General features: G+C 43.7%; 1 protein-coding gene across 4 annotated transcripts in view; it reads right to left on the bottom strand.

Moving 5' to 3' along the window:
- Nucleotides 1-325: 325 nt before the first annotated feature.
- LOC110522943 (phosphatidylinositol 4-kinase alpha) overlaps nt 326-25,237 on the bottom strand; it is a 43,345-nt gene continuing 18,433 nt past the window's right edge. The window contains exons 28-51 of one of the 4 annotated variants that reach the window (XM_090234841.1): nt 25,045-25,201; nt 24,554-24,681; nt 24,273-24,431; nt 23,953-24,104; nt 23,746-23,853; nt 18,370-18,497; nt 15,224-15,388; nt 15,050-15,129; nt 14,678-14,877; nt 14,442-14,529; nt 14,082-14,249; nt 13,953-14,006; nt 13,746-13,866; nt 13,104-13,233; nt 12,951-13,021; nt 12,144-12,216; nt 10,238-10,415; nt 9,983-10,087; nt 9,196-9,321; nt 7,618-7,738; nt 6,167-6,326; nt 5,992-6,081; nt 5,816-5,899; nt 326-2,142 (exon numbers count right to left, since the gene is read on the bottom strand). In XM_090234841.1, the coding sequence (XP_090090967.1) occupies nt 2,091-2,142; nt 5,816-5,899; nt 5,992-6,081; nt 6,167-6,326; nt 7,618-7,738; nt 9,196-9,321; nt 9,983-10,087; nt 10,238-10,415; nt 12,144-12,216; nt 12,951-13,021; nt 13,104-13,233; nt 13,746-13,866; nt 13,953-14,006; nt 14,082-14,249; nt 14,442-14,529; nt 14,678-14,877; nt 15,050-15,129; nt 15,224-15,388; nt 18,370-18,497; nt 23,746-23,853; nt 23,953-24,104; nt 24,273-24,431; nt 24,554-24,681; nt 25,045-25,201 (2,898 nt within the window). In that variant the 3' untranslated portion in view covers nt 326-2,090. Of the gene's footprint in view, nt 2,143-5,815; nt 5,900-5,991; nt 6,082-6,166; nt 6,327-7,617; nt 7,739-9,195; nt 9,322-9,982; nt 10,088-10,237; nt 10,416-12,143; nt 12,217-12,950; nt 13,022-13,103; nt 13,234-13,745; nt 13,867-13,952; nt 14,007-14,081; nt 14,250-14,441; nt 14,530-14,677; nt 14,878-15,049; nt 15,130-15,223; nt 15,389-18,276; nt 18,498-23,700; nt 23,854-23,952; nt 24,105-24,272; nt 24,432-24,553; nt 24,682-25,044; nt 25,202-25,237 lie in introns of all 4 variants that reach the window. The other 3 variants (XM_090234839.1, XM_090234840.1, XM_090234838.1) reach the window with 3 other exon arrangements.

Raw genomic sequence — 25,237 nt, forward strand, 5'->3', positions numbered from 1 at the left:
CTAAAAAGGTAAGCACTGGAGCATCTGAGGACCTATTTTAAATACTACTGGGCTTTTTCCCCCCCCTTCAGCCCAGCTCACCACAAAATGATGTTTGAAGTCATCAATTAAAAAAGGTTTTACATAAGCCAGTTGGCAGGGGATGGAAACAGAGGAGTCGCTGCCTGAAAATCCTCATCGTTGTTTCTCTTTTGGACAGCGGTTTTGGACAAGTGCAAAATGTTTAAGTGCAGTAGAGTAGCACCTGTTCTGGCAAGGATAATCCCATACCCAGGTCTTAATGATAACGTTTCAAAACCGCTGAAGTAGATCAAATGACACAGACATCAAGTGTTTGTAGCTGCAACTGGGGTTTATGTTTCAGCACTCGATCACAATTATACATTGGGGAGGGGGGGGGTGTAATGTGCTCTCTACTAAGATTCTAGAAACGTGCACACACACACAGAGAGAGAGATTGATATGGTAGAACTTAGACCTGAAACCACAAAAAGGTGCAGACAGTGGCTGACAGAGGACAGTAGAAAACAGACATTAAATCAAACGACAATAGTCCAATTAAAAGACTACAGCAATGGACTCAGGCTTGTACAACTAGGGGTTAATAATGTAACAGCTCTTATTGGTCTGAAATGCATGTCTTGTTAGTTATTACAAACATACAGCCCTCTAATTTCCTTCATATTACAAATCTGTAATACATACATAGGTTATTTCATCTTATACATCCAAGTAAAATACCCTTAAGTTAATTATAACATATAGAACCATTCAGAACAAATATAATACATACCATTCTAATCTAAAATGATAAACGGATGTAAGATTCATTATCTTTACAAGACTATCAAGTAAAACATCTTCATAAAGACAGAACATTTAGTACAGCACGACAGCAGGGTTTTTGAATGGGATAATGACCACAATCTCATATGTTGACACACATTAAGACGGTAACATCTTGCATAACGTCAGAGAGGAGTAGTTATGTAATTACACTTCTGTTTGTGCCAAGGATTAGAGAAATGGCTTTTTGGGTCTACATAGTTATCATTATCATCGCTACCATCATCATAATACTAAACCCAAATCCTGGAGATTCAAGTAGAGGGTCAAAGGTGAAAATCTTTTTGTACAGAAAGAGGAATGTCTCCAAATAGAAATCACACACACGTTTAAGACAGCTAACTAAATCCATGTAAGATGTTAATACTAGTAAAGGTCTGGTCTTAAGACATGCAGAGTTAGTAGGTTAGTAGGTAAACAAACAACATTGGTTTATCCTAGACTGGACCCAACCACCTTGGAGCTGATACACGCACACACACACACACACAGTGTGGTACAGCTAACCTTGTGGGGACACAATTCAGTCCCATTCAAAATCCTATTTTCCCTAACCCCTACTCTTAACCCAAAAACCTAACCTTAACCCTAAAACTAACCCTAGCTCCTAACCCCCCTAGAAATAGCATTAGACCTTGTGGGGACTAACAAAATGTCCCCAGTTTGTCAAATATTTGTTTGATTACTATTCTTGTGGGGACTACTATGCTTGTGGGGAAAACTGGTCCCCACAAGAATAGTTAAACAAGTCCACACACACACACACAATGTTATTTATTCAAGACAGATATAGTCACTAGCGCCACCATTAGAAATGTCCCCCGAGAGAAGATCTACTCTTATCGCTTTTGACTACTAAAGACACCCGCACACACACACAGCATTAGTATATGATTGATATGTATTATGACCGTGAGATTTTCTGATTGTATTGGAGTTCAGTAACCGGTTGTGTGATTGCCTTTCGCAGGAATCGACTGGTTGGTTGGTTAGTTGATTGATAGGTTAGTGTGAATTCTCCAGTCTGGTGTAACAACTCTTGATCAGGGTCCAATCAGGTGGGTGAAATACAATGATGTATAAAGTGCACAAGATGCTTGATGCTAGCTAGCTGAAGAGAATTACTTTGTACAGGACAACCTCTGACCTTGCAAACAGGATAAAAAGCAGAGGTTACTGCATATATAGGGAATAGGGACTCATATCAGACAGGTCCAAGTATGTGATAATACTGCAGCAGGTCTTTAGTATGGGATCTGGTTCTGGTAATACTGCAGCATATCGTAGGTCTTGCTCCTGAATAAAGACAGAGAACACAGACAGTTAGCATGTGTATGTTGTTTTTCACAATTCCTGACATTTAATTCCAGTACAAATTCCCTGTCTTAGGTCCGTTAGGATCACCACTTTATTTTAATGGGTAATGTCAGAATAATAGTAGAGAGAATGATTTATTTCATATTTTACTTATTTCATCACATTCCCAGTGGGTCAGAAGTTTACATACACTCAATTAGTATTTGGTAGCATTGCCTTTAAAATGTTTAACTTGGGTCAAATGTTTCAGGTAGCCTTCCATAAGCTTACTACAATAAGTTGGGTGAATTTTGGCCCATTTCTCCTGACAGAGCTGGTGTAACAGAGTCAGGTTTATAGGCCTCCTTGCTCGCACACGCTGTTTCAGTTCTGCCCACAAATTTTCTATAGTATTGAGGTCAGGGCTTTGTGATGGCCACTCCAATACCTTGACTTCGTTGTCCTTAAGCCATTTTGCCACAACTTTGGAAGTATGCTTGGGGTCATTGTCCATTTGGAAGACCCATTTGCAACCAAGCTTTAACTTCCTGACTGATGTCTTGAGATGTTGCTCCAATATATCCACATATTTTTCTTGACCCATGATCCCATCTATTTTGTGAAGGGCACCAGTCCCTCCTGCAGCAAAGCACCCCCACAACATGATGCTGCCACCCCCGTGCTTCACGGTTGGGATGGTGTTCTTCAGCTTGCAAGCCTCCCCTTTTTCCTCCAAACATAACGATAGTCATTATGGCCAAACAGTTCTATTTTTGGTTCAGACCAGAGGATATTTCTCCAAAAAGTACAATCTTTGTCCCCATGTGCAGTTGCGAACCGTAGTCTGGCTTTTTTGTGGGGGTTTTGGAGCAATGGCTTCATCCTTGCTGAACGGCCTTACAGGTCATGTCGATATAGGACTCGTTTTACTGTGGATATAGATACCCGTTTCCTCCAGCATGTTCACTAGGTCCTTTGCTGTTGTTCTGGGATTGATTTGCACTTTTCGCACCAAAGTACGTTCATCTCTAGGAGACAGAACGCGTCTCCTTCCTGAGCATTATGACGGCTGTGTGGTCCCATGGTGTTTATACTTGTGTACTGTTGTACTTCTGAACGTGGTACCTTCAGGCATTTGGAAATTGCTCCCAAGGATGAACCAGACTTGTGATGTCAAGCAAAGAGGCACTGAGTTTGAAGGTAGGTCCTGAAATACATCCACAGGTACACCTCCAATTGACTCAAATTATGTCAATTAGCCTGTCAGAAGCTTCTAAAGCCATGACATCATTATCGGGAATTTTCCAAGCTGTTTAAAGGCACAGTCAACTTAGTGTATGTAAACTTCTGACACACTGGAATTGTGATACAGTGAATTATAAGTGAAATAATCTGTCTGTAAACAATAGTTGGAAAAATTACTTGTGTCATGCACAAAGTAGATGTCCTAACAGACTTGCCAAAACTATAGTTTGTTATCAAGAAATTTGTGGAGTGGCTGAAAAACGAGTTTTAATGACTCCAACCTAAGTGAATGTAAACTTCCGACTTCAACTGTATATGTGTGTATACAGACAGTAAGCATGTACAGTGCATTCGGGAAAAGCTTTCAGACTCCTAGACTTTTTCCACATTTTGTTGTTACAGCCTTATTCTAAAATAGATTAAATGAACATGTTCCTCATCAATCGACACAGAATACCCCATAATGACAAAGTAAAAAAAATATGTTTTTTGATCAAAACTTATTAAAATCAAAAAACAGAAATACCTTATTTACATAAGTATTCAGACCCTTTGCTATGAGACTCAAAATTGAGTTCAGGTGCGATTCGATTGGTCATCCTTGAGATGTTTCTACAACTTGATTGGTGTTCCACCTGTGGTCAATTCAATTGATTGGACATGATTTGGAAAGGCACACACCTGTCAATATAAGATCCCACAGTTGACAGTGCAAAAAGAGCAAAAAACAAGCCATGAGCTCAAAAGTAATTGTCCGTAGAGCCACGAGATAGGATTGTGTCAAGGTACAGTAAGGGAACCAAAAAATGTTTGCAGCATTCAAGGTCCCCAAGAACACAGTGGCCTTTATCATTCTGAAATGATAAAAGTTTGGAACCACCAGGACTCTTCCTAGAGCTGGCCGACCAGCCAAAGTGAGCAATCAGGGGAGAAGAGCCTTGGTCAGGGAGGTTACCAAGAACCCGATGGTCAATCTGACAGAGCTCCAGAGTTCCTCTGTGGAGATAGGATAACCTTCCAGAAGGACAACCATCTCTGCAGCACTCAATCAATCAGGTCTTTATGGTAGAGTGGCCAGACGGAAGCCACTCCTCAGTAAAAGGCCCATGACAGCCCGCTTGGAGTTTGCCAAACAAAAGGCACCTAAAGACTCTCAGACCATGAGAAACAAGATTATCTGGTCTGATGAAACCAATATTGAACTATTTGGCCTGAATGCCAAGCTTCACATCTGGAGGAAACCTGGCACCATCCCTACGGTGAAGCATGGTAATGGCAGCATCATGCTGTAGGCATGTTTTTCAGCGGCAGGGACTGGGAGTCTAGTCAGGATCGAGGGAAAGATGAACGGAGCAAAGTACAGAGAAATCCTTGATGAAAACCTGCTCCAGAGCACTCAGGACCTCAGACTGGGGCAAAGGTTCAACTTCCAACAGGACAACGACCCTAAGCACACAGCGGCTTCGGGACAAGTCTCTGAATATCCTTGAATGGGCCTGCCAGAGCCCAGACTTGAACCCGATCGAACATCACTGGATAGATCTGAAAATAGCTGTGCAGTGATGCTCCCCATCCAGCCTGACAGAGCTTGAGAGGATCTGCAGAGAAGAATGGGAGAAACTCCCCAAATATAGGTGTGCCAAGCTTGTAGCGTCATACACAAGAAGACTCAAGGCTGTAATCGCTGCCAAAGGTGCTTCAACAAAGTACTGAGTAAAGGGTCTGAATACTTATGTAAATGTGATATTTCAGTTTATTTTTGATATATTTGAAAAAATTGCAAAAAACCTGTTTTTGATTTTTCATTTTGAGGTATTGTGTGTAGATTGATGAGGGAAAAAACTATTTAATCCATTTTATAATGATTGTAACAAACACAATGTGGAAAAAGTCAAGGGGTCTGAATACTTTCCAAATGCACTGTATAGCATCTGTATACAGTTAGTTAGCGTGTATAAATAAGCATGTATAGCATTTGTATACAGACAGTTCGTTAGCATGTATATATAGACAGCATGTATAGCGTGTGTGTATATAGACTGTTAGCCAGCATGTATAGGATTTGTATATAGACAGTTAGCATGTATATAGATATTTCTGGTTATTGAGATGGGGTTATAGGAGTGAGGAAAGGACCAAGAGACTGGAATGGGGCAGGGCTAGAGTGAGGGAAGGCGCTAGAGACTGGAAAGGGACAGGGCCATAGAGTGAGGGAAGGCGGTAGAGACTGGAAAGGGACAGGGCCATAGAGTGAGGGAAGGCGCTAGAGACTGGAAAGGGACAGGGCCATAGAGTGAGGGAAGGCGCTAGAGACTGGAAAGGGACAGGGCCATAGAGTGAGGGAAGGCGCTAGAGACTGGAAAGGGACAGGGCCATAGAGTGAGGGAAGGCACTAGAGACTGGAAAGGGACAGGGCCTCTGGTGTTACCTGCTGCTGAGGAAGCAGCTCTGGATGACCTTGATGATGTAAGCGGCCGCCTCCTTCTCACTCATACTGGGGTTGAACCGCTGCCTGTGAACCCAAACACACATGTTCAGAAATGGTCAAAAGAGACTTTGCAAAAATGTAATCTATGCACCCTTGTGGTTTATTGATGTACTGACTTGAGCAGTTTGATGGTCTGTCCTCTGAAGCATGGTAGTCCAGTGTCCAGCATCAAAGTGACCAGAGACACCACCGCGTCCATGTAGGGCCTAACGCAGAGGAGAAAAAAAATCTGATTAACCCAAAAGAACGACAGTTTAGATGCAAATAAGATTGAGACACACCCACTCTTACCTGACGGCCAGGTACCCCCTGACACACATCTCCATGAACCATTTGAAGGGAGTGGCTTCCATCTTGCCTCCCATGATCATCACCATCTCATCAGTCAGCTTGATGTCTGGCTCCCAGCCCAGGTTACCACCAGGAGAACTCTCAAACATGAAGCCAAAGTCTGAAAGTAGATTTTTTTTGTTAGACAACTCCTATACAGTGGGGGACTAAAATGATTGACACCCTTGATAAAGATGAGCAGTAAATGACTGTATAAAATAAATAACTCAAATACTGAGCTGTATTGGATGTAAAAAAAAAAACATTTGGAAAATTGTATTTTATACTAACACAATTACTCAGAGAAATAGATTTAGTTTAAACAAGTAATATTAGTTTTTCCTAAAAAAGATAGGAATCTAAATGATTTACTTTCCCTCTCACCATTACCCATAACGGGAGGTTAGCAGGTCTTGGGGGTATGATCTGTGACCCTTTCTCACTCATTATTCACAATTCATTCAGGATTATCCATAATCTTAGTAGCATCCACATTAATTTAGAAATGTTAAGAAACATTATGTTCTTATTTACAATAAAAGTGACTCCAAAATGACACAATACATGATTTACCGTTCATTTCTATTGGGCACAAAATAAACCAGAGAAACAACCAAAACGAACCGCAAATGCATCCAACAAATATTAAACGTTTGACTACTTTATTTGTAAGAATCTTTAAGGGTTCTAACTTGAAATATACTTATTCCAGTCACGATATTAGAACTTATTGATTACGTCACATGTACATGTTCAAATTCTATTGGTGTTAGGGGTCAATGAAGAGTGAATAGGAACTTTGGGAATGGAAATTTACTGTGAGAGAAAAGGAAAACAGTATATGACCCCGGTCTGTCGAGTAACAGGTGAACAGGATGTCACTGATAAACATCATGGAGAAGTGACCGGAGAAAGAGGAACTGCTACCAGACTGTTTGACCAGAGCAACAGTTGGGCAACACATAAGAAGTTCCAAGAAGTTGTAACCCTACTCTCGTCATGACATATAAATGGTTGGTTGATCAGCTGAGGCACGCAGTGGGTTGAATAAAATTGGTCTGCGCTTTCACCAGGCGTCCGTTTGAGTCTTCACTCTGTTTGTACAATCATTTTGGCCCCTACCTTTTTGATTACATTTTTTTCTCTGTTTCTCTGAGAAATTGTATTAGTATAAAATAATATAATTTCCCCCTTTTTTGCCTACAATATACCTCAGTATTTTAATTAATTATTGCTCATCTTTATCAAAAGGTGTCCATCATATCAGACCCCACTGTAAATTAAATGAATATCTTTATTGTCCCAAAGATAAATAATGTGTCCCTTGCTATATTAAATGAATGATTGTGTGGATGAGGTTAAGGATGACTGATTGTGTACCAATACGGACTATGTTATGGATGATTTTGTACCTATGTGGATGAGGTGTCCCTTGCTGTCCAGCATGATGTTCCCGTTGTGTCTATCTTTGATTTGCAGCAGAAAGAGCAGCAGGCTGTAGGCTGCCATACTACGGATGAAGTTGTACCTCGCCTAGAATGTGTGGGCGACGGAGAGAGAGAATAGGTTGCGCCTTCTGTGCACAATGTTGGTGAGGTAAAAGAGTTGATGTATATTAAAGGCAACTGTTCCATTTTAATGACAAGAGACATACAGTGCCTTCAGAGAGTATTCATACCCCTTGACTTATTCCACATTTTGTTGGGTTACAGCCTGAATTCAAAATCAATTAAATATTATTTATCTCACCCATCTACACACAATACCCCATAAAGACAAAGTGAAAACATGTTTTTAGACATTTTAGCAAATGTATTGAAACTAAATACAGAAATCTCATTTACAGCTGTGAGTCTTTCTAGGAAAGTCTCTAAGAGATTTCCACACCTGGATTGTGCAACATTTGCCCATTATTATAAAAAAAATATATTCATGCTCTGTCAACTTGGTTGTTGATCATTATCAATGCTAGACAACCATTTTCAGGTCTTGCCATAGTTTTAACATAAATCTACTTGAAAATCTAACTCGACCACTCAGGAACATTCACTGTCTTCATGGTAAGCAATTCCAGTGTAGATTTGGCCTTGTGTTTTAGGTTATTGTCCTGCTGAAAGATCTCCCAGTGTCTGGAGGAAAGCAGACCGAAACAGGTTTTCCTCTAGGATTCGGTTTCTTTGTTTATCCTGAAAAACTCCAGTTCTTAACAATTACAAGCATATTCATGACATGATGCAGCCAAAACTATGCTTGAAAATATGGAGAGTGGTACTCAGTAATATGTTTGGAGCAAATCCAATACAACACAACACTTTGTATTCAAGATAAAAAGTGAATTGCTTTACAAAATCTTTTGCAGTATTACTTTAGTGCCTTGTTGCAAACAGGATTCTTGTTTGGAATATTTGTATTCTGTACAGGCTTCTTTCTTGTCACTGTCATTTAGGTTAGTATTGTGGAGGAACTACAATGTTGTTGATCCATCCTTAGTTTTCTCCTATCACAGCCAAACTCTGTTTTAAAGTCACCATTGGCCTCATGGTGAAATCCTTGTGTGGTTTACTTCCTCTCTGACAAATTAGTTAGGAAGGATGCCTGTATCTGTGTCTGGGTGTATTGAATCCATGCAACTTATTATGTGATTTGTTAAGGAAATGTTTACTCCTGAACATATATAGGCTTGCCATAACAAAGGGGTTGAAAACTTATTGACTGAAGATATTTCAGCTTTTCATTTTTTATTAATTAGTAAAAATCTCAAAACGAATTCTACTTTGACATTATTGGCTATTGTGGGTAGGCCAGTGACAAAACAAAATCTAAATGTAATCCATTTTAAATTCAGGCTGTAACAACAAAATGTGGAAAAAGTTAAGACGTGTGAATACCTTCTGAAGGCACTGTAAGTATATGTCCAAATCCGTGAAAGAAATACCACAGTGGGTCAGGTCAGGGATGAAGGTTCAGGGGTTGGGGGACAGTCATCTCACCTTCTGAAAGGCCAGAGTGGACTCATCTCCGTACTGGTTCCTGAAATAGTCGTACATCCCAAAGTCTGTCTGTCTGCCCAGCTGGTCACGGGACTTACAGTCGGGGATACACTCGATCACACCACACTGGACATCGAGACAGATACAAGGAAACCATTACTGTGATGTTACTCTGTGCTGTGAAGCAAGACAACGGGTAAGGTCTAAGGGCTGGGGTGTAGACCACCCCAACTTGTGAGCAAAACATTTTAGCGTCCCCCCTCTTGACAGCGGAAAGTAAAAATTGAAGTTTTAGAGCAGATTTCTGCGATTCTACACATTTTAGCAGAGAAGATTTGACAAATGTACAACTAATTTCATGCAATTCTACTCATTTTGCCATGGGTCAGAGAGAAGATTTAGCAAGTTTCTAACTCATTTCATGCAAATCGAAAAATGTTGATATGGGGCAGAGAGAATAATTCACATTTTATTGGTCACATACACATTGTTAGCAGATGTTAATGCGAGTGTAGCGAAATGCTTGTTTATATAACTGGCCTAGACTAACTTACCAATAAAAAAAATCTTAGCTGACATGCTGATGCACGACAAAATGTTGAAATTGCACCTGGTGTATTCCACTATTCTAACTCTGAACAGTAAGTTGAGATAGCTACAGGGTAAAAAAAAAGAAAGAAGTCACGGTCTCAACTTACTGTTCGGAGTTAGAATAGCGGAATACACCAGGTGCAATTTCGAAATTGATCCGTGGGCCTGCAAAAAGGGGTGTAGAGGGTATTCTTACCCCGGGGGCAGTAGCAACCACTCTGTAGGGAAACACAAACAGGTCCAGTCCCACCAGCTGGAAGATGTTCTTAAACAGACCAATGATCTGGAGAGCCAGCATGTCCTAGAGGGACAAAGAGAGAGGAAGAGAGAGGAGGGAATGAAAATGAGGTATGGAGAGAATACAATTATCAGAAAATGCTGATGACATTTTGTGCTGTTTATAAAGTGCTGAGTATGTAAAATATGCGTGTGGTGTGTGTGTGTGTCGTACCTGTCTGCAGTCGTCGCCCACTTTGAAGATGGCAGCTTGCCAGACGATCCTGCGAGCTACTTCTTCGCTGTCCTCCCCGTCCTGAGAGTCTGACTGACAACGCAGACCCTCCTTCTCCAGCTCACTGACCCCACAACGCTTCACCTTGAACTTAGCTAGGTACGGGGCCTTGGCAGCACTGGGGGAGACCAGAGACAGCAGTCGGATATACAGTGCATTCAGAAAGTATTCAAACCCCTTCCATTTTTCCACATTTTGTTACGTTACAGCCTTATTCTAAAATGGATTAAATTAATTATTTTCCTCACCAATCTACACAGAAAACCCCATAATGACAAAGCGAAAACAGGTTTTACGAAATGTATTAAAAATATAAAAAACTAGCTAATTTACATAAGTATTCAGGCCCTTTGCTATGAGACTCAAAATTGAGCTCAGGTGCATCCTGTTTCGATTGATCATCCTTGAGATGTTTCTGCAACTTGCTTGGAGTCCAGCTGTGGTAAATTCAATTGATTGGACAAGATTTGGAAAGGCACACACCTGTCTATATAAGATCCCACAGTTGACAGTGTATGTCAGTGCAAAAACCTAGCCATGAGGTCGAAGGAATTGTCTGTAGAACTCCGAAACAGGATTGTGTTGAGGCACAGATCTGGGGAAGGGTACCAAAAAATGTCTGCAGTATTGAAGGTCCCCAAGAACACAGCTGCCTCCATCGTTTCTAAATGGAAGAAGTTTGGAAACGCCAAGACTCTTTCTAGTGCTGGCCGCCCAGCCAAACTGAGCAATCGGGGGAGAAGGGCCTTGGTGAGGGAGGTGACCAAGTACCCGATGGTCAATCTGACAGAGCTCCAGAGTTCCTTTGTGGAGATGGGAGAACCTTCCAGAAGGACAACCATCTCTGCAGCACTCCAACAATCAGGCCTTTATGGTAGAGTGGCCAGACGGAAGCAACTCCTCAGTAAAAAGCACATGACAGCCCGCTTGGAGGTTTTCCAAAGGGCACCTAAAGGACTCTCAGACCATGAGAAACAAGATTCTCTGGTCTGATCTGAAGGAAACCTGGCACCATCCCTACGGTGAAGCAGGGTGGTGGCAGCATCATGCTGTGGGGATGTTTTTCAGTGGCAGGGACTCGGAGACTAGTTGGAATCGAGGGAAAGATGAACAGAGCAAAGTACAGAGAGATCCTTGATGAAAACCTGCTCCAGAGCGCTCAGGACCTCAGAATGGGGCAAAGGTTAATCTTCCAACAGGACAACGACCCTAAGCATACAGCCAAGACAACGCAGGAGTGGCTTCAGGACAAGTCTCTGAATGTTCTCGAGTGGCCCAGCCAGCGTCCGGACTTAAACCCGATCGAACATCTCTGGAGACACCTGAAAATAGCTATGCAGCAACGCTCCCCATCCAACCTGACAGAGCTTGAGAGGATCTGCAGAGCAGAATGGGAGAAACTCCCCAAATACAGGTGTGCCAAGCTTGTAGCGTCATACCCAAGAAGACTAATCGCTGCCAAAGGTGCTTCAACAAAGTACTGAGTAAAGAGTCTGAATATTTATGTGAATGTGATATTGCAGTTATTTATGTTTAAAAACCTGTTTTAGCTTTGTCATTATGGGGTATCGTGTGTAGAAAAACAATTTCATCCATTTTAAAATAAAGATGCAACGTAACAAAATGTGGAAAAAGTCAAAGGGTCAGAATACTTTCCAAATGCGCTGTACATCCTGTGAGATAGGTTTATTTTCCTTTCTTGAAATAGCCATAGAAAGGAATAGATATCCACATACCATTGAATGCCCCTGTATACTTTATTGCAACGTTTCAACTGGAAGGTCTTTGTCAGGCATAAAAATCATCAATTAAATCAATCGAATGAATAAAATCAATTCGTCAGTACCTTTGCATGGGTGTTCCAGACTTGTAGTCGATGTCTAGTACGATGGCCTCTGGGTTACTGGGCAGATAGCAGCCTGGAGGATGGCCACCAGTGGAGGACAGGCATACAACGGTCAGACACACACATACCTTACACTACTGCTTCCACGTAGCACAATCACAGATATCGGAATCAACTGCTTAGAGAGGTCAAAACACCTTGGTTAAAACTATTCATACATTTACAATACACCTCACTGTAATCGAACACGCACCCGCACAGACATAGGTATTTCATCATTTGGGCAAAAGTCCGTCCTCCACCCTCTGTCCTCTGTGACCCGGAAACCGATAAGTGGTTGAGAGGTCAAGGAGAAGTCAATTTGTTAGTAGGCGAACGGGAAAGTGTCTTCCCCTCGGTCATGTGTATCCTACCTGAGCCCTTCGCGGAAGAGTTGAAAAGAATCTACGACACCCTTTGAAACCAGCTTTTGAAAGCATGCACACGTTTAAAGACAACATACTATTTATTGTTTTATCTATAAAATGTCTTGCACAAGTAACTTCACTTGATTTTCATCACTTCACACATTGATTTTGCCATTTGCTTGATGACGCGCGGGTGGAGAGGGAGTCTCGTTTCATACAAGGTCATTTATCACCCAGGTTCCCTCTCCTCAATTACCTTTGACCTGTTTTTTGGTGTTTTTGTTTTTGAATAAAAAATAAATACATTTAAAATAGAGGAGAGAGAGAGAGGACACAGGAGTTGAGCAAATACAATTAAGGAAAGGCTGTTGTACCACGGATGTGTCCTAGCTGTTGTTACCTGGCTGGACTTTGATGTCAGACAGAGCCTTGAGACAGGCCCTCTTCCTCTCGTCTCCCTTTGGGGTGGGCCTGAAAAACACCAACACTTCAATGTCCAAAAACTGAACTGGTTAACAGCAGTGGACTACATAAGGATGGGTGTTAGTCTCACTTAATGATTGCAGATACGTTGGTGATTTTGTCGAAGAAGTCAAACTCTCTCTGGAAGAAGTCTTTAGCTGCACCAGACTGAGCACCTATTATCTCCTCAACCATCTCCTCCAACAGATCCCCGATGTCGGCTACACGGAGAAACAGAGAGATAGAGACGGTGACAGAGACAGAGGGGGAGAGAGAAAGGAGTGGTAAGAGTGAGTGTGTACATATGCGCGCGTGTGTAAAAGTCAAGACCAACATTATTGATAAAGATGAGCAAAAAAAGACTGTATAAAATCAATTATAAAAACACTGAGCTACATTGTATTTTATGTTCTAAAATGTTATGTTCTTATTCTATACTAATACAATTTTCTTGCTGGAAGATCCACTTGCAAACAAGTATTAGCCTCCTGTCAGAGGCAACCAGGTTTTTGGCTAAAATGTCCTGGTACTTGGTAAAGTTCATGATGCCATTGACCTTAACAAGGGCCCCAGGACCAGTGGAAGCAAAATAGCCCCGTAACATCAAAGATCCATCACCATATTTTACAATAGGTATGGGGTTCTTTTCCGCATATGCATCCTTCTACCAACACCAAAGGGTGCCAATAATTTTGGTCGTGACTATGTGTGTTTGTGTGTGTGTGTGTCTCACGGTCTTTGTGGTGTGCCTCCTCGTCCAGGTAGATGTTCGTCTTCATGTTCCAGATGAACTGGTGGGCCAACAGCTGAGACTTCTGGGCCGCCCACAGGATGTACTCTCTCACATAGCCCATCTGCCAATCAAACACAAGCGTGTTATCTTTCACACCACACACAGGGTAATGTAGAAACACAGCAGCTAGTTAGTAGTGTCACTCACCTTGTCATAGCGCAGGGCCTGAACTATCTGAGGAATGTAAAACAGGATGGCATCCTAGAGAAGAAACAAATACATTAGGATAAGTGACGGTATAAAGTGTGTGTGTGTGTGTGTGTGTGTGTTACATACCGGAGGAAACGACCGTAGTACTTTGACCCCGTACTGAGCGGTGAGGGGATGTGGGGGGTACATGGAGGAGAAGTAGGACAGGCCAGTGGGAGGGTCAGCAGGAGCCCAACATAGGATATGACTCAGCTCTGGAGAGTCTGCATCAATGGTGTGCCACGTCACCAGGAACTAGAAAACACACAATTATTTATTTTGTTGAATGACAAAAAACAATTAGAAACACCCACCACTTTTGAACCTGAACTTCGTGGCTCTGACATAAAAAAACAACAACATGTTCTTCAACAAACATCTTTGAGATATGATGAGCATTGGCCACTCCTGTGTAGCAGATGACTGCCGAACTACAGGTTGACTCACCTTGACGGCCTCAGGTACGTCACTGACCGCTCCAGGGTCCAGCCTCACCAGCCGGGTCACCTCAGCCACGATCGCATCGTTCTTAAACCTAAACACACACACACGAGAGGGTTAGCACTAACATGCCACAATCGCAACTTTCTTCAACCTGACAACAACAGTTATTATTCAGGTGGAACCAATCTAAAGCTTTCCACGTTTCCCCTACAAGTGTCTGTGTGAGACTGTGTGTTTACCTGGCAGGTAGCTGCATAGCCAGATAAGGAGCTATACTCCAGGCCAGGTTGACGTTGTCTTTCCACTGTTTCTCACTGAGGCTGATGTACTTTGACCTCCAGTTGGCGATGCTGGTCTCCACAGACTGTTCTGTAGCGATGGCCAACTCCTGGGTGCACAGAGGGTTGTACCAGGTAGTCAACCGCTCAATCTCACTGGCCTAGAGGGGGTGGGGTGGGGGGAGAGAGAGAGAGAGGACGTCAGTCCTAGCAACAAAGTGGACGGTCAGAATGTAGGACTAACAGCAAATGAATAGCAAGAAGGCAGTCAAAGGGAATGTTACTGTCCGAACAGAAACCTTCCACAGTAAAAATCCCCACTGTTGCTCTCACCAGTAAGGCCAGCAGCAGGGTCCGACGCTTCATGTAGTACTTATGGAGCTGAGTCCCTCTGTTACTCTTCTTAGACATGCCTGGGGACAGGAAGGACATGGTCAGATCGTGTGTGTGGGGCGCATTGCGTCTGTCTGTCTTGTGTGTGTGTGTGTGTGTGTGTGTGTGTGTTACCTGACTTCTTGGAGGCGGTGGACATGCCAGAGGACAGAGGGTAGGTGTTGATCCAGCCACTCTGGCCACTCTGCTGGGAGCGGGAGCTGGAGTCATGAGACATGGTGCTCCTGGGGTCCTGGGCCGTCATCACAGACAGACTGTTCAAAGACGGGTCCTGGTTGTCTACACACACACACAGGCATACAGTGCTTTCAGAAGGTATTCACACCCCTTGACTCTTTCCACAGTTTGTTGTGTAACAAAGTGGGATTCAACTAGATATCATTATTTTGTTCATGATCTACACAAAATACTCTGTAATGTCAAAGTAGAAGAAAAATTCTAGCATTTGTAAAAAAAAAACTCATTACAAATAAAACATTATTACATCTTGATTAGATAAGTATTCAACCCCGTAAGTCAATACATGTTAAAATCACATTTGGCAGCGATTACAATTGTGAATCGTTCTGGGTAAGCCTCTAAGAGCTTTGCATACCTGCATTGTACAATATTTGCACATTGTTATTTTTTTAAATCTTCAAGCTCAGTAAAGTTGGTTGTTGATCATTGCTAGACAGCCTTTTTCAAGTCTTGCTGTAAAGCCAATTTAAAGTAAACGCTGTAACTAGGCCCCTCAGGAACATTCCATGTCTTCATGGTAAGCAACTCCAGTGTAGATTTGGCCTTGTGTTTTAGGTTATTGTCCTGCTCCCAGTGTCTGGTGAAATGCAGACTGAACCAGGTTTTCCTCTAGGATTTTGCTTGTGCTTAGCTCTATTCTGTTTCTTGCTGATGACAAGCATAACCATAACATGATGCAGCCACCACCATGCTTTAAAATATGAAGAGTGGTACTCAGTGTTGTGTTATGTTTGGGGCAAATCCAACACAACACTTTGTATTCAGGACAAAAAGTAAAGTTCTTTGCCACATTTTTTGCAGTTTTACTTTAGTGCCTTATCCACAATATTAACCTAATCTGTCAATTAGGTTAGTATTGTGGAGTAACTACAGTGTTGTTGACCCATCCTCAGTTCTCCTATCATAGCTATTAAACTTTTTAACTGTTTTAAAGTCACCTTTGGCCTCATGGTGAAATCCCTGAGCGGTTTCCTTCCTCTCCAGCAACTGAGTTAGGAAGGACACCTTTATCTTTGTATTGACTGGGTGTATTGATACAACATCCAAAGTGTAATTAATAACTTCACCATGCTCAAAAGGGATATTCAAAGACGGTAAAAATAAAATTAAAACACATCTACCAATAGTTGCCTTTCATTGCGAAGCATTGGAAAACCTCCTTGGTCTTTGTGGTTGAATATTCACTGCTTGACTGAGGGACCTTACAGATAATTGTATGTGTGGGGCACAGAGATGAGGTAGTCATTTAAAAAAAAAAAAACATGTTAAACTATTACACAGTAAGTCCATGTCACTTATTATGTGACTTGTTAAGCAAATGTTTGCTCCTGAACTTATTTTGGCTTGCCATAACAAAGGGGTTGAATACTTATTGACTGAAGACATTTCAGCTTTTCATTTTAAAATTAATTTGTAAACATTTCTAAAAACATCATACTCCTTTGACATTAGGGTATTGTGTGTAAACCAGTGACATTTTTTTTTACATTTTTTAAAATTCATTTGAATTTCATGAATTTTAAATTCAGGCTATAACAACAAAATGTGGAAAAAGTCAAGGGATGTGAATACTTTCTGAATACACTGTAGGTAGGGATAAAGTACACACACACAGTCTTTCTATCCCTTATTATTTGGGCCCTGGGGTTTTCCCGACTGTAATCTACTTCCTCATTTAACACTCTCTATCCATATCTCTTTATCCCTCCCTCTTTCCACTACAAACTCAACTATCTCCTGCTGCAATTATCTCTGTCCATCTAACGCCTAATTCCTTCACATTCTCTAGCGACATCTTTCTCCATCCCTCAATGCATTCATCTAAAACAACATTGGCATGCATCCCTCTCTCTACCACTCAATGCATTCATTCCTAAATCCACACGGACATGCATCACCATCCATGGACAAGACATTGTGAAATATAAATGAGGCGACGAGCATCGTCTCAGCATTCGATGGAGAGGAAGGAGTTTTTGAAGAGCGATATGATGAGCTTTATAACGTTAGTCCTGTATTATATGAGATGACCATGCGTTGGTCCCACAGGCAGTGGTAGAATTTACCCCTAACCGCTGATACAGTCAGACATTATTTCACCCACCTGATGGTAAAGGGTTACCATTGAGGGTAGAGTAATCTGATTCTAGATCTGTGGTTAGGGCTAGTTTCTACCCGGCGCGATCCGATGTGTTATGAAGTGAGATCATGTTGTTCTTGGGGTCGCCAGGGACGGACAGGAGGAAGGAGCGGTGTGGGTGGTGGAGAAGAAATACGTCTCTCAAATTTCTCAATTTGTTTGTTTTCTTTTTGTTGACAAATTGACAAATCGAGCTGAGGGGCGGATCGGCATGATATAATGTGTAGAATAATAATAATAAATAATCAATCATGCATTTTATCAGAGGTGGCAAATCTGCGCCTTGCTCCGCAGCAGACAAATAGATGGATAGAGTAAAATAGATATAAAGAAAGAGAGACCGAAAGAAAAAGAGCGAGAAAGAGAGAGAAAGGAGAGAAAGAGAGAGAAGAAAAAGGAGAGAGAGAGAGAGAAAGGAGAGAAAGAGAGAGAAGAAAAAGAGAGAGAGAAAGCGAGACAGAAAGAAAGAGAAAGAAAAAGAGAAAGGAGAAAGAGAGAAAGAGACAGAAGAGAGAAAGACAAAGAGAGAAAGAAAGGAGAGAAGAGAGAAAGAAAAAGAGAAAGGAGAAAGAAAAAGAGAGAAAGAGACAGAAAGAAAGAAATATATAGAGAAAGAGAGACAGAAATAAATAGAGTGAGATCCTACAGACTATAAAGATTTATCGATCTATGAGCAACGTATCAAGGAGCCTGATCAGGCGTCAGATTTGACCTGTGTAAAAACATGCTCTTGTAGTCTTGCAATGCTGTTGTTAATCAGCCGGTGTTTCCACCGCTGTAGGCTTACTTAGCATCGATATCGGAGAAGTGCTGGACACGATTAGTGATCCGAATATCCCGGCAGAGAGGGTGCTGGGGGTGGGCACGGCGCCTAGCTCACCGGGAGGAACCAGCTGGCACGCTGCCAGGTACTTCTTGTCCGACAGGATGCTGGCGTAGAAACGAATCATGAAGCTGATGTCCTCACGCAGACGCTTGTCCCCCTGAGTAGGGAACTTAGGAGGGGCACTAGAGAGGGAGGGGGGGGGGGGGGGGGAAAGGGAATGAGGGAAGTATACAATTAATTAACACAAGAAAATCCTGACCTCTGGATCATTGACCCCTTCGGGCCAATGACACGTGTTACGAACAACAACATTCTGCAAAATACATACCTTTTTTACATTAGTATTATAATTTTAGCTTACGGCACCTGGTATTCATAGGCGGTCTCCCGTCCCAGTACTAATCAGGCCGACCCTGAACAGGTGTTCAACAGGTGGAATGGCCACAAGCGTATTTTTTTGTACCCAATTTCCTCCCTGCTCCAAAACCGCCATAAAAAAAGGCAGACTACGGTTTGCAACTGCACACGGGGACAAATATCTTACTTTTTGGAGAAATGTCCTCTGGTCTGATTAAACAAAAATAGTAGTGTTTGGCCATAATGACCATCATTATGTTTGGAGGAAAAAGGGGGAGGCTTGCAAGCCGTGAAGCACACCGGTGGCAGATTCATGTTGTGGGGGTGCTTGGCTGCAGGAGGGACTGGTGCACTTCACAAAATAGATGGCAGGAAAATTATGTGGAAATATTGAAGCAACATCAAGACATCAGTCAGGAAGTTAAGGCTTGGGTCTTCCAAATGGACAATGACCCCAAGCAAACTTCCAAAGTTGTGGCAAAAGGGCTTAAGGACAACAAAGTCAAGGTATTGGAGTGGCCATCACAAAGCCCTGACCTCAATCCTATAGAACACTTGTGGGCAGAACTGAAAAAGCTTGTGCGAGCAAGGAGGCCAACAAACCTGACTCAGTTACACCAGCTCTGTCAGGAGGAATGGGCCAAAATTCACCCAACTTATTGTGGGAAGCTTGTGAAAGGCTGCCCAAAACGTTTGACCAAAGTTAAACAATTTAAAGGCAATGCTACCAAATACTAATTGAGTGTATGTAAACTTCTGACCCACTGGGAATGTGATGAAAGAAGTAAAATATTAAATACATCATTCTCTCTACTATTATTCTGACATTTCACATTCTTAAAATAAAGTGGTGATCCAAACTGACCTAAGACAGGGAATTTTTTGCTAGGATTAAATGTCAGGAATTGTGAAAAACTGAGTTCATATTTATTTGTCTAAGGTGTATTTAAACTTACTTTAAAGTATTTTTACTTAAGTACTTTACACAACCGATTGGGAATGAATACAAACGTATCATCAGCAGCATAGTGTCCCGTTTCTTCTCCGCTTTCCTGGTAGCCATGTGTGGAATGTCATTGACCTTATAGTCTATAACCACGGCACAATAATGCACAATCCTCACGCTTGCTGTTTAACCACCACCAGCTATAATAACCTCAAGACCCATCATTGGAACTCCTTTCCCCTGCATAGGGCTACCTGACATCACATCATCTGGCTTTTGAGGATCCTCCCTCGGAGAGGAAACTATTTATTAAAATGGCATATCGCATATTGTTGAGTAAACATGACGCTCTCTCCTTGTGGTAAAGATACTAATTTAGAGAGGGAAAGTTATCGCCCATGTTAGTAGTGAAGGACTATGGAGTAGAACCTCCTGTGTGTGTGTGTACCTGAAGTAGTCGAAGGCGGTGGAGTAGAACTTCCTGTGTGTGTGTGTGTGTGTACCTGAAGTAGTCGAAGGCGGTGGAGTAGAACTTCCTGTGTGTGTGTTTGTGTACCTGAAGTAGTCGAAGGCGGTGGAGTAGAACTTCTTGTGTGTGTGTGTGTACCTGAAGTAGTCGAAGGCGGTGGAGTAGAACTTCCTGTGTGTGTGTGTGTACCTGAAGTAGTCGAAGGCGGTGGAGTAAAACTTCCTGTGTGTGTGTGTGTGTGTGTGTGTACCTGAAGTAGTCGAAGGCGGTGGAGTAGAACTTCCTGTGTGTGTGTGTGTGTGTACCTGAAGTAGTCGAAGGCGGTGGAGTAGAACTTCCTGTGTGTGTACCTGAAGTAGTCGAAGGCGGTGGAGTAGAACTTCCTGTGTGTGTGTGTGTACCTGAAGTAGTCGAAGGCGGTGGAGTATAACTTCCTGTGTGTGTGTGTGTGTACCTGAAGTAGTCGAAGGCGGTGGAGTATAACTTCCTGTGTGTGTGTGTGTGTGTGTGTGTGTGTGTGTGTACCTGAAGTAGTCGAAGGCGGTGGAGTAGAACTTCCTGTGTGTGTGTGTGTGTGTGTGTACCTGAAGTAGTCGAAGGCGGTGGAGTAGAACTTCCTGTGTGTGTGTGTGTGTGTGTACCTGAAGTAGTCGAAGGCGGTGGAGTAGAACTTCCTGTGTGTGTGTGTGTGTACCTGAAGTAGTCGAAGGCGGTGGAGTAGAACTTCCTGTGTGTGTGTGTACCTGAAATAGTCGAAGGCGGTGGAGTAGAACTTCCTGTGTGTGTGTGTACCTGAAGTAGTCGAAGGCGGTGGAGTAGAACTTCCTGTGTGTGTGTGTACCTGAAGTAGTCGAAGGCGGTGGAGTAGAACTTCCTGTGTGTGTGTGTACCTGAAGTAGTCGAAGGCGGTGGAGTAGAACTTCCTGTGTGTGTGTGTACCTGAAGTAGTCGAAGGCGGTGGAGTAGAACTTCCTGTGTGTGTGTGTGTGTACCTGAAGTAGTCGAAGGCGGTGGAGTAGAACTTCCTGTGTGTGTGTGTGTGTACCTGAAGTAGTCGAAGGAGGTGGAGTAGAACTTCCTGTGTGTGTGTGTGTGTACCTGAAGTAGTCGAAGGCGGTGGAGTAGAACTTCCTGTGTGTGTGTGTGTGTACCTGAAGTAGTCGAAGGCGGTGGAGTAGAACTTCCTGTGTGTGTGTGTGTGTACCTGAAGTAGTCGAAGGCGGTGGAGTAGAACTTCCTGTGTGTGTGTGTGTACCTGAAGTAGTCGAAGGCGGTGGAGTAGAACTTCCTGTGTGTGTGTGTACCTGAAGTAGTCGAAGGCGGTGGAGTAGAACTTCCTGTGTGTGTGTGTGTACCTGAAGTAGTCGAAGGCGGTGGAGTATAACTTCCTGTGTGTGTACCTGAAGTAGTCGAAGGCGGTGGAGTAGAACTTCCTGTGTGTGTGTGTGTACCTGAAGTAGTCGAAGGCGGTGGAGTAGAACTTCCTGTGTGTGTGTGTACCTGAAGTAGTCGAAGGCGGTGGAGTAGAACTTCCTGTGTGTGTGTGTACCTGAAGTAGTCGAAGGCGGTGGAGTAGAACTTCCTGTGTGTGTGTGTGTGTACCTGAAGTAGTCGAAGGCGGTGGAGTAGAACTTCCTGTGTGTGTGTGTGTACCTGAAGTAGTCGAAGGCGGTGGAGTAGAACTTCCTGTGTGTGTGTGTACCTGAAGTAGTCGAAGGCGGTGGAGTAGAACTTCCTGTGTGTGTGTGTGTGTGTACCTGAAGTAGTCGAAGGCGGTGGAGTAGAACTTCCTGTGTGTGTACCTGAAGTAGTCGAAGGCGGTGGAGTAAAACTTCCTGTGTGTGTGTGTGTGTGTGTGTGTACCTGAAGTAGTCGAAGGCGTGTACCTGAAGTAGTCGAAGGCGGTGGAGTAGAACTTCCTGTGTGTGTGTGTACCTGAAGTAGTCGAAGGCGGTGGAGTAGAACTTCCTGTGTGTGTGTGTACCTGAAGTAGTCGAAGGCGGTGGAGTAGAACTTCCTGTGTGTGTGTGTGTGTACCTGAAGTAGTCGAAGGCGGTGGAGTAGAACTTCCTGTGTGTGTGTGTGTACCTGAAGTAGTCGAAGGCGGTGGAGTAGAACTTCCTGTGTGTGTGTGTACCTGAAGTAGTCGAAGGCGGTGGAGTAGAACTTCCTGTGTGTGTACCTGAAGTAGTCGAAGGCGGTGGAGTAGAACTTCCTGTGTGTGTACCTGAAGTAGTCGAAGGCGGTGGAGTAAAACTTCCTGTGTGTGTGTGTGTGTGTGTACCTGAAGTAGTCGAAGGCGGTGGAGTAGAACTTCCTGTGTGTGTGTGTGTGTGTGTGTGTACCTGAAGTAGTCGAAGGCGGTGGAGTAGAACTTCCTGTGTGTGTGTGTGTACCTGAAGTAGTCGAAGGCGGTGGAGTAGAACTTCCTGTGTGTGTGTGTGTACCTGAAGTAGTCGAAGGCGGTGGAGTATAACTTCCTGTGTGTGTGTGTGTGTACCTGAAGTAGTCGAAGGCGGTGGAGTATAACTTCCTGTGTGTGTGTGTGTGTGTGTGTGTACCTGAAGTAGTCGAAGGCGGTGGAGTAGAACTTCCTGTGTGTGTGTGTGTGTGTGTACCTGAAGTAGTCGAAGGCGGTGGAGTAGAACTTCCTGTGTGTGTGTGTGTACCTGAAGTAGTCGAAGGCGGTGGAGTATAACTTCCTGTGTGTGTGTGTGTGTACCTGAAGTAGTCGAAGGCGGTGGAGTATAACTTCCTGTGTGTGTGTGTGTGTGTGTGTGTGTGTACCTGAAGTAGTCGAAGGCGGTGGAGTAGAACTTCCTGTGTGTGTGTGTGTGTGTGTACCTGAAGTAGTCGAAGGCGGTGGAGTAGAACTTCCTGTGTGTGTGTGTGTACCTGAAGTAGTCGAAGGCGGTGGAGTATAACTTCCTGTGTGTGTGTGTGTGTACCTGAAGTAGTCGAAGGCGGTGGAGTATAACTTCCTGTGTGTGTGTGTGTGTGTGTGTGTGTACCTGAAGTAGTCGAAGGCGGTGGAGTAGAACTTCCTGTGTGTGTGTGTACCTGAAGTAGTCGAAGGCGGTGGAGTAGAACTTCCTGTGTGTGTGTGTGTGTGTACCTGAAGTAGTCGAAGGCGGTGGAGTAGAACTTCCTGTGTGTGTGTGTGTGTGTACCTGAAGTAGTCGAAGGCGGTGGAGTAGAACTTCCTGTGTGTGTGTGTGTACCTGAAGTAGTCGAAGGCGGTGGAGTAGAACTTCCTGTGTGTGTGTGTACCTGAAGTAGTCGAAGGCGGTGGAGTAGAACTTCCTGTGTGTGTGTGTACCTGAAGTAGTCGAAGGCGGTGGAGTAGAACTTCCTGTGTGTGTGTGTACCTGAAGTAGTCGAAGGCGGTGGAGTAGAACTTCCTGTGTGTGTGTGTGTGTACCTGAAGTAGTCGAAGGCGGTGGAGTAGAACTTCCTGTGTGTGTGTGTGTACCTGAAGTAGTCGAAGGCGGTGGAGTAGAACTTCCTGTGTGTGTGTGTGTACCTGAAGTAGTCGAAGGCGGTGGAGTAGAACTTCCTGTGTGTGTACCTGAAGTAGTCGAAGGCGGTGGAGTAGAACTTCCTGTGTGTGTACCTGAAGTAGTCGAAGGCGGTGGAGTAGAACTTCCTGTGTGTGTACCTGAAGTAGTCGAAGGCGGTGGAGTAGATCTTCTCTCGGAGGACATTTCTGATGGTGGTGTTGGTGACTACGTCAGAATGGAGCAGTGCTAGACCCAGAGTTAGGAGCCTACACACACACACACAGAGAGAGATTACCTCAATGAATTTGCTCTGAATCAGAAACTGGATCTTGTGTGTGTGTGTGTGTGTGTGTGTGTGTGTGGACCTAAAGCGAGGTCCGATGGCGGCTACGTGGCGGTTGAGGCTGCTCTTGGCCCCGCCTACATTGAGGGAGAGCGAGCGTTGTAATAGGCTCCCGAATATCTCCACCTGGTCTTCACTGGAATATTTAGCTATCTCAAACCTCTGAACCAGGAACTGGGGAGAGAAAGAGGGAGGGAGAGAAGGAGAAAGTAGAAGATGAGTTGGAGGGGGGGGGGGGGGGGGCATGGAATAAAAACATTTTAACAACACACGTAGGACTCATGCAGTGAATTCCACCTACTCTAGTATTTTAAGCGAACTGGATTGAACACACACACACACCTCTATCCAAATACAGTGAGGGGTGACGTCGGGGGGACAGGGGACAGGCTGACTCTCCTCTGAGGCTGCTAGGGGATCAGCCTCCACCTGAGCATCAGAGAACAAGCCCATCTTCAGCTCCACTGTCATCTGCCACGCCCCCGCCATCTCACGCATGAACTACAGACAGAGAGAGAGAATACCCGTGTTAGTGTGGGTTTGAATGAGGGTCCCACCACTATTTTCACAGAAATACACAATGTTACTTCAACTCCAGCAATAGATGTCTACAACATGCTTACCGGGACCTCCACTCCAGTGCGAGCAGCCAGCAGCCATTCCCAGCAGGCGATAGCCGTCTCCATGCCGTGCTCTGTAAACATCTTCAGAGGAGACCAACACAGGTGGTGCAGCAGCTGAGGATCACACTCTTCACACACACAGAGAGACAGAGACACAGAGAGACAGAGAGACACAGAGAGAGAGAGAGAGAGAGAGACACACACAACACAAGCCTTCAATATAATGAGACAGACGGACCAGACGAGACAGACAGGACAGACGAGACAGACTGGACATCATTATGGACCGATACATTTTCAAATAGCGGCCCTTTATCTGGCCCGCTAAATACTTCTGATGAACAAATCGATCTGGACAAAAATATGTGCAGCCCTTCAGCTGAATTTTGAAAGCCCGATGTAGCCCTCGAGCCGGAAATGATTGCCCGACCCTGAGCTACATGGTGCATTCCTTCCCTTCCAAAAAAAAGTCAACTCGTCAGCACACACACCTTTAGTGCTGATGAGCAGAGCAGCCAGTTTGAACATGTTCTCAGTGAAGGCCTCAGGGTTCTGAGTGTCAAGGGCCTCTGTCATCTGTTTGACCATCAGGGTGGACAGGTCTGACTGGCTACGCACCGCCTCAATGAAATGAATCATACCTGCCACCTGGAGGGAGAAACACACACACAATGCCGATGTGAA

Source organism: Oncorhynchus mykiss, chromosome 5, assembly GCF_057628025.1.
Source record: "Oncorhynchus mykiss isolate SJ-2025 chromosome 5, ASM5762802v1, whole genome shotgun sequence".
In the NCBI taxonomy this organism is placed as follows: Eukaryota; Metazoa; Chordata; class Actinopteri; order Salmoniformes; family Salmonidae; genus Oncorhynchus; species Oncorhynchus mykiss.